Source organism: Bubalus kerabau, chromosome 5 (genome assembly GCF_029407905.1).
Source record: "Bubalus kerabau isolate K-KA32 ecotype Philippines breed swamp buffalo chromosome 5, PCC_UOA_SB_1v2, whole genome shotgun sequence".
In the NCBI taxonomy this organism is placed as follows: domain Eukaryota; kingdom Metazoa; phylum Chordata; class Mammalia; order Artiodactyla; family Bovidae; genus Bubalus; species Bubalus kerabau.
The window spans coordinates 9,217,308-9,231,191 of NC_073628.1; the positions used below are offsets into that span (position 1 = coordinate 9,217,308).

Consider the following 13,884-nt stretch of genomic DNA (forward strand, 5'->3'; position numbering starts at 1 on the left):
GGGTTACCATTGCCTTCTCTGCCTCTCTACCCTACTGCTCAGGAAATTACTCGGGTTTTAGAAGCTCTGTGGCAGGAACCCAGGACCAAGACTAAATATACATTTCTCATTACATCACAGTGGGCATGTGTGGGAGTGAGGGTTTGTGTGTGTTTGCAGGGGAAGGTGGGAAGGATGCTGAAACGCTCATCAGAGCCCCGCCCTGTGATGGGAGCAGTGGCCCAGAGCCTGAGAACAGTCAGGAGATCTTCAAGATCACTGTCATTCAATGTACTAAGGTCCCAATACCAGACACTGTGCTAAGAGCTGCAGGTGGGGGCACTCCGATCTGGACTTCCCTCGTCTAAACCAACCATAAATCCCTTTGGGACACCTGGAGACAGAGCTCCTCTGAGGTTGTTCCAGCCCTCTGTCCTTTTCCACTCACCCCTTGCTCTTAGGGGACAGACCCATAGGGGCCTGCCCACATCCCACCTCCAAACTCTGGCCTGACTGAGAGACTCCATCAAAGATGAGTAGGGAGTGTGGATTCCCCCATGTATGGCCTCCCCTAGGAGGGGGAGGATAGCAATGATGGGCAGTGGGACTAGCTCATCACCAGTCTCTAGTGGCTGTGAAGCAGGGTCAAGGGCAGTTCATTTCTATTTATAGAAGCACTAGAACTGCCAAGAAGCATCCCATGTGGCAGGAAAAAGATCTTTTTTGCTGCAATTTTACAGACAAGTCATGCTATCTTATTGCAGTAACTATAATTTATCTTCCTAGAAGAAGTCACCCAGACCTTACTGAGAACCGATTTCAGAACACTGGACAATGGTCACAATTTATGAACCTCATTTGTTTTCCAAAATAGAAGGAAAAAAAAGTACATGAATTATTGGGTGAGAGTTAGGAGGTTGTCAGGGATCTCAGTGGAGAAGGAAATGGCAACTCACTCCAGTATTTTTGCCTGGAGAATCCTATGGACAGAGGAGTCTGGCAGGCTACCTCTCATGGGGTTGCAAAGAGTCAGACATGACTGAGCGACTGAGCACAGGGCTCCCCAAAGGGGAATTTAAATGAGCTTTTCCATGAATAATCCAGGACTTAAAGGCAAGGCAGAGACCCAGCCTTCAAGGAGTTTATGGATTAGAAAAAGACATTTTGGACATGAGTACTATGGGGTCAAGTAATAAGCTGCCAGTAGGTACACAGACTCAAGGAGTTCACTGTGTCCCAGGCAAATACCAATGAAAGGAGAGCTATACAGAGAAATATATATATATATATATATATATATATATATATATATATATATATATACACATACCCAGCAGCAAAATTATCTACAGAGAAACTTGGACTCATCTCATCTCCCCTTTCTTTGTCAAGTTCATGTCGAACTGAAAAGGCTGACCCTAAAAGTTGTCCCTGAATTCACTGCCTCCTCATTTCCTGTCCACTGACTTGGTCTGGGGCAGCCCAGTCCCTGCCTCTGTGACTCCCTCTGACCCCTGAAGCCCCCACCCCCACCCCACTTCCTGTCTCTATCTGGAGAACATATAGATCCCTAAGTAATCCCAGATGTCTAAGACCATGGCCGGGGTACTGGCAACAGCAGACAGGGAAAAGGCAGAACATCAGCTGTGTCTCCACTTGGAAAGGAAATGGGGCAGGAACCAGGCACGAAGTAGCTCAGAGCGAGGCTTGATGCCTCCTTTCTTGAGAAATATGACACCTCTTCCCAGAATTGGTTGATTTTCAGTAATGGCAGGAATCTGGCTTGTTCCTTTCCAGCTGCACACTAGGTAAGGAGCCTGCCCCGCCCCCCCCCATGGAAACTTCTCTCATTCAGAAACACTGGCTGCTTGGGAGAGAGCTTTTCAGGAACAGAACGCTGAAATGCAAGTGCATTCTCTGCAGCAGGACTGATGCCTTGGGTGATGGAGGAGGCAGAGCAGGTGGGCCGCACTCATCTCCCTTGTCCCAGGGTTGCCGCCTCTGCTGCCACGCCAGCTTCCTCCCTGTGGCCCCCAGAGCACCCACCACTCCTCCCCATGGAAGTCCCTACCCCCCACTGCGCTGGGTGCAGACAGGAAGCTCACTCTGCCCCAAGACCTTGCGGTTTCAGCAGGAAAAGGGAGTTTTAAACAACCAATATATTTTCCTATGAAAGCCTTCTCCAGACAGGCTCTGGGAAGAGTAAGACCCGGCCTTTACAGGACGGGAGCTGCCTTCTCATTTAGAGTCAGTGGTGGGAGTTTCAGGGGACTTACCGAAGCCATCACAAGCCAGAGCAGTACTGCAATCTTTCCACTCTCACACCAGCTTTTATGTTAAAGTTAAGAATTTCACTTTCGCTTTTCTTCTCTTCTTAAAAACTACAAAGCTGTAAACTTTTTTTCTTTTTTTTTTAAAGGGAGACTATGATTTGCTGTAAGTGGAAAGGTCAATGATTACCTACCTCAAAACATAAAGTCGCTGGGACTTTAAAGCCCCCTGGAAGTAGAGTAGGAGGCTGGTGCTATCATCTGGCCTTGCTTGAGAAACCCAAGGTCTCTTTCAACAAAATCCTGGACGACTGTTCCTACTCCAGGAAGAGGGGCATTTAGAGGCTCAGAGGTGCCAACCCCCTAGTACACCTTCTAGGCCATTGTAATGACTCTAGGAGATACTGGGGCAGAAGCCATGGGGTGGGCCAGATAGGGTGTTGCACTCCACGGGACAAGCTTTCAAGAAGTGGGTGCCTCGTGGCATGTGGGACCCAGGACCTCGATGCCCCTGTAGGATGTGTTTGGCTGCAAGAAGCAGAACTTAACTAAAACAGGTTTTGACAGCCTGGGCAGTCACTGACTCTGTAACAGGAAGACAGAAGCTGGTGACTCAGATCCATTTCAGTAGCTCCTCGAGGCCACTAAGGACCTAGGCTTTTCCATCATGCTGGTGCTGTGTCCCCAGTGACACCCTGCCTGGTCACCATGGCTGCAGCAGCCTCAAGGGGCACATTTTTTCCTGGCGATGTCCAAATGCACTAAAGGAAGATGTTTCTCATCACTTGTCTTTTTTTTTTCTTTTCCTCCAGGGAATACAGTTTTTCCTATAACCCCCTGGCTGGCCTGCTTTCCCTCTTCACTGGCCAGAACTGAGTCATGCTTCCCCTTCCAAACCAATCGTGGGCAAAGACAAAGGGGCTTCCAGAGCAGCTTCAGACCACTCACGGTGCATCGACTGGAGCTGGAGGGTTGCCTGCTGCCTGATGAACAGCAGGATTGTGAGCCTGGGAGAAGGTGAGTGACTGTGGTATATGCATCACGGGGAGAGATGGCTACTGATTATACAATCAACATATGGGACGCACTCACTTGCTTCTCATCTGGGTGAAAACCAACTTATTTCAAGGCTACAAACAGACAGGAACCAGTTCTCCAACAATCAGACAGCACCTGGATGGAAAATCAGGGGAGATTGACTCACTGGGAATGGGAGGAGGATGCAAAGCAGGCTCGTGGATATGTAGAGAGCCCCCGAGTTACTGAAACTCAGTCAATTCCTGGAAAAGGTATCATATTTCTCAGGAAGGGCGGGCCTGTGTGGCTTTGCTCTGTGGTGCTCTGCACCTACATATTGCCCCATTTCCTTTCTAAGTAGAGACACAGCTGACTGCCTTTGTTAGCATCTGCTATTGTTAGCTGTTGTTAGTGTCCCAGCTGTGGTCTTAGACAACTGGGGACATTTGGGGATTGAATGATGGAGATAGGAGGTGAGGGGGGGCAGTCAGAGGGTAGAGGGGGTCACAGAGGCAGGGTAGGGGCTGGCCTGGACCAAGTCAGTGGATGGGAGATGGGCAAGGCAGAGAATTCAGGATAAACTTCCAGGGTGGGCACTGACTGGACTTTGTGGTTGGATGCAGGTGGCAGGGGTGGGTGTGAGTGTGGGGAAGAAGGAAAGGATGTGTTAGGGAGCTGGAGGACTTCGGATGGCCCTCTCTGGGGACTAGAAAACCTGGAAGAGGGGTTGGAACAGGGAACATCATTCCTCAGATCAGGAATGTAGCGGGAACAGAAAAATGATTCGTTCTTGCAGCTGGGGTGCCCTGGGGTGGAACACAGACCATGAGGAATGGGGTGCGGAAAGGGAGTCAGGCAGGACTGTGGGGTGCCTAGTGGGAGATGTGGACAAAGGCCCGGCTTGGGCTCTTGGCACAAGTGACCTTGAGCAGGGCATCACCCTCTGGGAACCCTGGTTCCTGCACCTCCACAATGGGATGATGCTTCTTGTCAGGTTGTTGTGTGGGTGGAAGGGCCACGTGGCAGGTGTCCATCCCATTGCTGACAGCTGTGTGATCCCACAAGGTTCTGGTCCCTGAACTGCGTGTTGGGTCACATTAAGATCTCTCCAACTTGCATCTCTCGAGACATCAGGTATGAGAGACGGGCATCCTGAGGGCAAGAGGGGACCTAAAGATGGGGCTGAAGGAGGCCATGGGCACCACGATCACAGGGTGGTGGGCTTGGGGGTCTGTCCACAGACTGACTGCCCAGCATTGCCCTGGGTGGGCCTGGTGCTGGGGCATGTTGGGAAGATGCTGTGCATGCTGTGTCACGAGTCCACACGTGCAGAAACACATCCGCACAGCCCCGGGCATATGAATGTACACCTGAGTGAACACGGACTCCGCCAACACAGTCCCAGGACCCTCCCTCCTTTCCCATGTCTTAGCAGGGGTGGGGGCTGGTGCCCAAGACAAGTGCTTGCACCGTCCTGGTTGCCCATCATATGATGAAGACTGAGCATCACCCCTTCTCCCTAAAGAAGCCACTCTCTGCGAGACGGATGGCTTAGGTTCATGTTCATCTGGTTTTTCTAGGGCAGGCAGGTCAAACGCTCTACCTGGAGATCTGGCTGAGACGTTTTCAAAGTGGCTATTAGACAAGAACGCGGTCCATCTGGTCCCTGAAAGCAAGGAAGGATTTTCTGTCTAAATGCCAGTCCTGTCTGACTCTCAGTCGTGTCCGACTCTTTATGATCCCATGGCATATAGCCTGCAAGAGTCCTCTGGCAGGAAGTCTCAATGGATGTTAGCAAACATTTTAAAATGAACAAAAATGCAAACACAAAATATCAAAATTTGTGTGGTATAGATAAAGTGCTGAGAAAAAATGTATTATCTTAAATGCTTATAGTAGAAAAAAGAAAAGTTTAAAATCAGTACTCTGAGCTTTCACGTGAAGAAATTAGAAAAAGAGAGCCAAATAAACCAAAGCAAGTAAAAAGAAGGAAATAGAAAAGATAAGGGCAGACATCTATAAAGTTGGAAACAGAAAACAGTAGAGAAAATCAATAGGGTCAAAGCTGTTTTTCTGAAAATACCAATTAAATTGGTAAAACTCTAGTGAGACTGACAAAGAAAAGAGGGGAAAAGATTCAAATTACCAACATCAGAAATGAAAGAAGGGTTTTCACTAAAGACCCCACAGACATTGAAAAGATAAGAAAATCATATTATGTACTGTATGTATGTATTACATTTGATGACTAAGATTAAATGTAGATTGGTACAGCCACTATGGAGAACAGTATGAAGATTCCTTAACAAATTAGGAATAAAATTACCATGTGACCCAACAACCCCACTACTGGGCATATGCTCTGAGAAAAGCACAATTCAAAAAGACATATGTACCCTAGTGTGCATTGCAGCACTATTTATAACAGCCAGGACATGGAAGCAACCTAGATAATTCATCAATAGATGAATGGATAAAGAAGATAGCATACATATGTACAATGGAATATTAATCAGCCATAAAAAGGAATGAATTTGAGTCAGTTGTAGTGAGGTGGATGAACCTAGAACCTGTTTTACAGAGTAAAGTAGTCAGAAAGAGTAAAACAAATATTGCATAGTCATGCATATATATGGAATCTAGATTAAATAGACCAATTTCTTGAAAAACACAAACTATCAAAAGCAACCCAAGATAAAATAGATACACAGTCTATTTCTATGTCCTAGTAAAGGAATTGAATTTTTAATTAAAAAATCTTCCACATGGAAACATCCAGGTCTAGATAGCTTCCCCAGCAAATTTCATGAACAGTTTAAGGAAACAGTCCCAATTTTTACAAAATTTCAGGAAATAGAGAAGGGGACAGCACTTCTGAGAGAACACACAGATGGAAAATTAGCACATGATAAAGATGGTCAACATCTTTAGCTGCTAGGGAAATACAAATTAAAGCCACGAGATACCTCTACACATCAAGAATAGGATCTGTTCCCCAAATCCATCCACCTTTTCTGCAGCAATCAGCTTTGTGTGTGTCAGGAAGTGGAGTCTTGGTGGGATCACAAGAAATTCACACTCCATTCTCCCAGGGAGGCGGGTGTGCTCAGAGCCTGTATTTGCACAATCAAGAGGGCCACTGGGGTGTCACAGGGTGTGCAAGGCCAGCTTCTGTGGGTTAAAAAAAAGCACAACAAATTATGGAACTTCATTTCTCATTTCAGATAAGGAGACCAGGGACCAGAGACCACAAGGGTCTTATCCAAAGCCACACAGCTCTGACCCTGACTCATCTGCTCATCCCCTTGTGGATGTGGTGGGTGCTAGGCTGGGGGCCGGCCCAGGACCAATCGTGTTCCTCATCCTGAATCCACAGGCGGAATCTCGGGAGCTGGTGGGTCCAGTATCATGTCTTCAGTGGCCAACAGGGCCATAGTAAAGAAGGAACGGCTGTGTGACGTGGTTGGGAGAGATTTGTACAGGGTCAACAACAAGCATGATGACGAGTACAACCCATTCCCTCCCAGCAAAATCGTCCAGTGGGCAGAGGAGTTGGTGGGCCAGGAGTTCTGCTACAGTCTGACCAGCAAGAACTGTGAGCATTTCGTCAATGAGTTGCACTACGGGGTCTCCCGCAGCGACCAGGTGGGTCCTCAGTGTGTCCCTAGCTCCATGGTCTCTTAGTTTCTTATTTCTCTGCTGCTTCTCTTACTCAGGTAGGCCACATGCCCCAGACGTTGCCTTAAGATATATAGGATAATGGTGACAACAGTTAGCTCTACATGCCAGGCTCGAACTTGAACTGATTGCTGTATGAGTTCCTGTGGCTGCTGTAACAAATGGCCAGAAATTCAGTGGCTTAACAGAACACAAATGTATTGTCTTATAGTTCTGGAGGTCAGAAGTCTGAAACAGGTCTCACGGGGTAGAATCAAGGTGTCAGCAAGTCTGTGTTATTTTCTAGAGGATCTCACAGAGAACCTGTTTTCTAGTCTTTTCCAGCTTCAAGGGGCTGCCTGCATTCCTTGGCTTGTGGCTCCCTTTCATCTTCAAAGTTAGAAATGGCTGGTTGAGTCTCTCTCAATTGCATCACTATGATACTGACTCTACTCCTTCCCACTCCCATCAGAAACTTTGTGATTACATTGGGCTTACCTGGAAATCCAGAATAATCTTCCTATTCTAAGGTAAATTGATTAGCAACCTTTATTCTATGTGCAATCTTAATTCTCTCTCCATGAAGCATAATGTATTTACCAGTATTAGGAATGAGGACATATCATGGAATTAAGACCTAGACATCTTTGGGGGATATTTTTCTGCCTACCAGTTACTCTTTACACTGGGTACAGTTATTGTCCCGGGAGCTTCTCTTGCTGTTATTCTAGAAAGATTTCCCTCTCTTTTCTCCTGCACCAGAGCACCATCTTCCATTTCTCATGACCTCTTTCTTGGTTTGTTGCTATTGTTGAATAGCTAAATTGTGTCTGACTCTTTTCTGACACCATGGACTTTAGCCCTCCAGGCTCCTCTGCCATGGGACTTCCAAGGCAAGAATACTGGAGGGGGTTCCATCTCCTTCTCCGGAGGATCTTCCCAATCCAGGGACCAAACCCATGTCTCCTGCTTTGGCAGGTGGATTCTTTACCAATGAGTCACCTGGGAAGCCCTGTCTTGCTTTACACATTTCTTGTGGTGGAAACCCCTTCAGCAGCTTCCTAAAAAAGGATTCATGGAAGGAGAATTTTTTTGAGATCCTGTATGTCTGAATTATTTTTCAATTTACCTTCCTACTTAATTTACTAGTCTGTACAGGTATAGAATTCCAGGGCTTCTCTGGTAGCTCAACTGGTAAAGAATCCTCCTGAAATGCAGAAGACCCTGGTTTGATTCCTGGGTCAGGAAGATCCCCTAGAAAAGGGATAGAGTACCTACTGCAGTATTCTTGGGCTTCCTTGGTGGCTCAGACAGGAAAGAATCTGCCTGCAATGTGGGAAACCTGGGTTCAATCCCTGGGTTGGGAAGATCCCCTGGAGGAGGAGGGCATGGCAACCCACTCTAGTATTCTTGCTTGGAGATTCTCCATGGACAGAGGAGCCTGGTGGGCTATAGTCCATAGGGTTGCGAAGAGTTGGACACGACTGAGCAACTAAGCACATAGGTATGTAATTCTAGGTTAGAAATTGTTTTATTTTAAGATTTTGAAGGCATTCTTCCATTGTCTTCTTGCTTCCAGCATTGCTATGATGAAAACTAAAGTAATTCTGATTCCTGATCTTTTCTCGGTTTCCTGTTTTTCCCTCCTGCTCTAGAAGATGTAATGTCTTGTCTTTACCCAGTGTTCTAAAATCTCACACTAATGTGCCTTGACATAGGTCCTCTTTTATCCTCAAAGCACCATTTCAATCTGAAAACATATATCTTTTGGTTCTAGTAAATTTTCATGAGTTATTTCACTCTTGCTTCCCCACCTGTGAGTTTCCTCTAGTCCCTCTTTCTGGAAAGTTTATTATTCAAAGGTTATACTGACTGGATTATTCCTTCAGTTTTACCTTTGGAAGCTGTTTTCTATAGCTTCATCTTTTCTGCTGTTCCTTCATAGAGATTTCCCCAACTTTATCTCTAAAATGTCTTTGGGTTTGTAATTTCCATCATATTTTTATTTTCTGAGTATTGCTTTTTTTCTCTCAACATTCTGTTATTTTTAGTAGCACTGTGTTCTTCTTTATTGTTGTTGTTGTTTAGTCTCTAAGTCATATTTGATTCTTTTACAGCCACATGGGCCATAGCCCACCAGTGCCTCTGTCCGTGGGAGAAGAATCCTGGAGTGCCTTCTCCAGGGGATCTTCCCAACCTAGGAATCCTGAATTGCCAGGTGGATTCTTCACCACTGAGCCACCAGGAAATCCCCCTTCTTTACTGTATACATTCTATTCTCTAAAGACCTTTTTAAAAAATATGTTATCTTTTCTTTCTCCAGGTTGCCGTTTCCTTTTTGTTTTGCTCTCTGTCTTCTATTTCAGAGGTCCTGCTAGATGTCTCGGAGAAGGCAATGGCACCCCACTCCAGTACTCTTGCCTGGAAAATCCGATGAATGGAGCAGCCTGGTAGGCTGCAGTCCATGGGGTCACAAAGTGTTGGACATAACTGAGTGACTTCACTTTCATTTTCACTTTCATGCCTTGGAGAAGGAAATGGCAACCCCCTCCAGTGTTCTTGCTTAGAGAATTCCAGGGACGGGGAAGCCTGGTGGGCTGCCATCTATTGGGTTGCATAGAGTCGGACAGGACTAAAGTGACTTAGCAGTAGCAGCAGCAGCATCAGCAGCTATATGTCTGGTACATCTGGTTTGTGGGCTCATGATTAAGAGTAGGGGGTTTGAAGAGTGAGCTCAGAGAGGGCAGTGGCTTGTTGACTTTGAGGTTCACTTCAGAGTAGACTGGGAACCCTCTTATTGGTACCTTTCATTGCTTCCACTTGGGCCAGTCTGATTCCCCAGAAGAGTTTTCCTGACTCTTATGTAAAGGGTAAAGTACTGGGAGCACAGGGGATGGGAAGGCCAAGAGTCTCCATTTCGCATATTTATGGCCTCTAAATCCCTTTTTGGAGGTATGATACCCACAGCCTCACATGTGCTTCTGTTTTCAGACCCCCAAATCTTCTGATTTTCATTGTGGTTAAGGAGGGGCCTCAGTTCTTTCTCTCTTTCACCCACTTCCAGAAGTACCTGGTGATGTCAATATGTGATCTTTTTTAGGGATTCTGTTGTACACAGTTCAGTTCAGTTCAGTCACTCAGTCGTGTCTGACTCTTGGCAACCCCATGAATCGCAGCTCTGCAGGCCTCCCTGTCCATTAACAACTCCCGGGGTTCACTCAAACTCACGTCCATTGAGTCGGTGATGCCATCCAGGCATCTCATCCTCTGTCATCCCCTTTTTCTCCTTCCTCCAATCCCTCCCAGCATCAGAGTCTTTTCCAATGAGTCAACTCTTCACATGAGGTGGCCAAAGTACTGGAGTTTCAGCTTTAGCATTATTCCTTCCAAAGAAATCCCAGGGCTGATCTCCTTCAGAATGGAGTGGTTGGATCTCCTTGCAGTCCAAGGGACTCACAAGAGTCTTCTCCAACACCACAGTTCAAAAGCATCAATTCCTGGTGCTTAGCCTTGTTCACAGTCCAACTCTCACATCCATACATGACCACTGGAAAAATCATAGCCTTGACTAGACATCTGGACCTTTGTTGGCAAAGTAATGTGTCTGCTTTTGAATATGCTATCTAGGTTGGTCATAACTTTCCTTCCAAGGAGTAAGCATCTTTTAATTTCATGGCTTCAATCACCCTCTGCAGTATTTTAGAGCCCCCCAAAATAAAGTCTGACTGTTTCCACTGTTTCCCCATCTATTTCCCATGAAGTGATGTACACAGTTAGCCCCCGACATACAAACATTCAAGTTTTGAACTTTCGAAGATGCCAACTTGTGTCCCAGCAAAGTCAGGAACGAGTGGCAATGAAGCGTGCCCTCCATCTCCTATTGCTGACGATCCTTCAGTTCCACCATCTCCACCTCCTCTCCCTCCTCCAGTCAGTAACTCTTGCTTGTTCACGTGACACCAGCCCCTGGATGCCAGCTGTTGTTCTTCTCTACTGTACTTTTCAACGTACTATACTGTAAGATTAAAAATATATCAGAGGGCCATCCCTGGTGGTCCCAGCAGTAAAGAATTCACCTGCCAATGCAGGGGACACAGGTTCGATCCCTGGTCAAGGAGGATCCCACATGAGGTGAGGTAACTAAGCCCTTGTGCCACAACTACTGAGCCCAAGTTCTAGAGCCTATGCTCCACGACAAAGAGGAGTCCCCACTTCCTGCAACTCAGAAAAGTCTGAACACAGGAATGAAGACCCAGTGAGCCAAAAATCATTGAATAAATCTTTTTTTTTTTGTAATGTATGAGAACCCTATTAAAAGGATGGCTCAGATGGTAAAGAATCTGTGTTCATGCAGGACACTGGGGTTCAATCCCTGGGTTAGGAAGTCTCCCTTGAGAATGGAGTGGCAACCTACTCCAGTATTCTTGCCTGGAGAATTCCATGGACAGAGGAGCCTGGCAGGCTGCAGTCCATGAGGTCACAAAGAATCAGACACAACTGAGCAGCTAATGCTTTCACTTTCAACAAGTATCTTTGAGTGTGATAACAAAGAATTTAAGTTGAAGTAAAAAAAATGTGTTCTTTATTCTTGTTTTTTATGTAATTTTGTGTGAAGAGTATTATAAATCTTTTACAGTACAGTACTGTATAGTTGATTGTGTTACTTGGGTACCTAAGCTAACTTTGTTGAACCTATGAACAAATTGGACTTAAGAACGTGCTCTCAGAACTGACCAGGTTAGTATGTAAGGGACTTGCTGTATTTAGGATTAATATTCAGCTTTTTCCACAGCTACCTTAGCCTTTAGTGTTCTCTGTGTCCTAGTAGAATTATGCCTAAAACTAATATCTTACTTTATTTTTATTTGGAGTTCAGGAAGGAGTGAAATTTGATACATGTTCTGTTTTTACCCTGAAACTTACTCTTACTTTTGCTATTTTTTTTCTACTACAAGCAATATAAGTAAGATATCTTAATAATTTAACGTATAACATCACCACTCTTATTCATAGTTGAGTCATTTATCGAAGAACGTGCAGAGAGGACTTGGCGCCTGGCACGTCTGGGCGCTGGGGATACAGCAAAGATGAAGACAAAGGAGGGCTCTGCTAGGACCCAGATCAGAGTTCATTGAGGTTCAATAGCAATTTCTCTTAAACTTTATATGTACCTCAAGAGCTCCCTGTTGATCAGCCAGGATTTCAACCATCTGGCTTCATCTCACTGTCCTTTCCACAGTCTCCCTCTGGGGATCTGTCTGCTTTAAAAACCCGTGGGCTGAAGGGAATTTCCCTCTTCAGGCCTGTGTATGTCATTGGCCAGCTGCCCTATTCACAAATTCCTTCCTCATGCTGCCCTCCTCTCTGCATTTCCCTGCCAGTATTTGTTGACTCCTGAGTTTGTCAAGGAGGCTATGAGGCACATGAAGCTCCCTGAGCTGCACATCCTTGTTGAATGTACAGGGGGTACTCAGCTTACTGACACAGAGTCTGACTCACTCTCCTGTCTCTTGCAGGTCAGAGATGCTGTCACAGCAGCTACCATCTCGGGAGTGGGCCTGATAGCCCTATCTGCTGGAGTCATGTTCTCAAGAAAGAAGAAGCAAAGTCAATGACCTGAAGGGAGTGTCTTGTCAGCAGTGACATTATACATTGAGGGGAGTCTTGTGTTGCTAGACAGTTTTGAGAGAGTTAACAGGCAGGTTGATAGGGAGTCCAAGGTCTCTTTAAGGAGGAAGTAAACTTTCTTTCATTTTCATATTCTTTTGCCTTAGTCTCGTAGGCTCTGTAAGCTATGATATATCTTTTCAAGGACGGGCTAATTTGAAAAGCTCTGTGTTAATTTTGCAACAGTCTATTTCATTTGAAAACTGGCCTGTTAAGCATAATATATCTTACTGCTGGGTATGCTTTTCTCAGACTCTATGTCTCCATGTTAGTCATTACAACTGTAACAAATGTTGCCTGGGAACCTGTTTCCTCACTGCCTACACAGTCATAACACATCTCTCCCCAGGACAGAGTGCTTGAAACCCATTCTACCAGACAAGTCTCGGGCCAATGTTATCTCAAGATGTATGCTGTGGGAGAGGGTCTGGATAAAACTTTCTCAGTCTTGAGGCATTCTTTTTATCTATTCTCAGCAGCCAGTTGAAAAGTATATAATGCCTTGCTTAAACTAGTGAGGTGGGCACTCTTTCTACCCCACTTCTGATATGTATGTAAGAAGCTTTCTCTATCCTTTTACCTTAAATAAAAATCTTTGCTGCACAAAACTCTGAGTGAGTGAGACTGCGTCTTTGGTCCTGCAATTCAATCTTCTCCTTTGGAGACCACAAATTCGACACCGAACACCATAAGCTATCAGTTTCTGGTTTGGTTTGTGGATTTCATTTTTTCTTACAATAATGAAAACAATACCCAATAAGGGAGGATTTTATTGGGGGACATGCATCAAGATCTGCCTGGCATGAATTCTGTTGAGGTTGCAGCGAGGCTCTGTTCTTGCTGATGCCAGGCTGTGCTCTAGCTCTTTGGTGATTTTCTCTTACTTTCGATTTGTGGGCTGTGTTCTTTGCCTGCAGGAAACAAGGTCCAGCTCTGGTTATCTCAAGTAATGGGTATTTCCAGTTGTGTAGGAACAGGTCGGCAGCAGGAGAGACAGGCAAACCTGACTGATATGCAAGAACAGGAACCAAGGGAAACCAGGACCCTTGACCTGGAACTAGACCCAGGTCGGCTTCCAGGAGTCAGCAGCTGGAGTCTGTAGATGTCCAGTGGGGCTCAAACCAAACCAAACCACAGCCATAATGAAAATTATATGCTCTGGCCAATCTTCTTTAAAACCTCCCCTGCTCTCCACAGCTTTTTCTCTGCCTTACCACTTCCAGCCCGCATTGATCCTGCGTCCTCTCCTCTTGGGGCTTGTCACGGCCCCCAAGTCTCTGATCCCACACCCACT

General features: G+C 45.8%; 1 protein-coding gene across 1 annotated transcript; it reads left to right on the forward strand.

Moving 5' to 3' along the window:
• Nucleotides 1-125: 125 nt before the first annotated feature.
• LOC129654134 (phospholipase A and acyltransferase 3-like) lies at nucleotides 126-13,056 on the forward strand. The gene is made up of 3 exons (XM_055583708.1): nucleotides 126-270; nucleotides 6,643-6,911; nucleotides 12,440-13,056. Exons 1-3 carry the CDS (start codon nucleotides 126-128, stop codon nucleotides 12,536-12,538), a joined length of 513 nt encoding a protein of 170 aa, XP_055439683.1. The 3' UTR covers nucleotides 12,539-13,056.
• The last annotated feature ends 828 nt before the right edge of the window (nucleotides 13,057-13,884 follow it).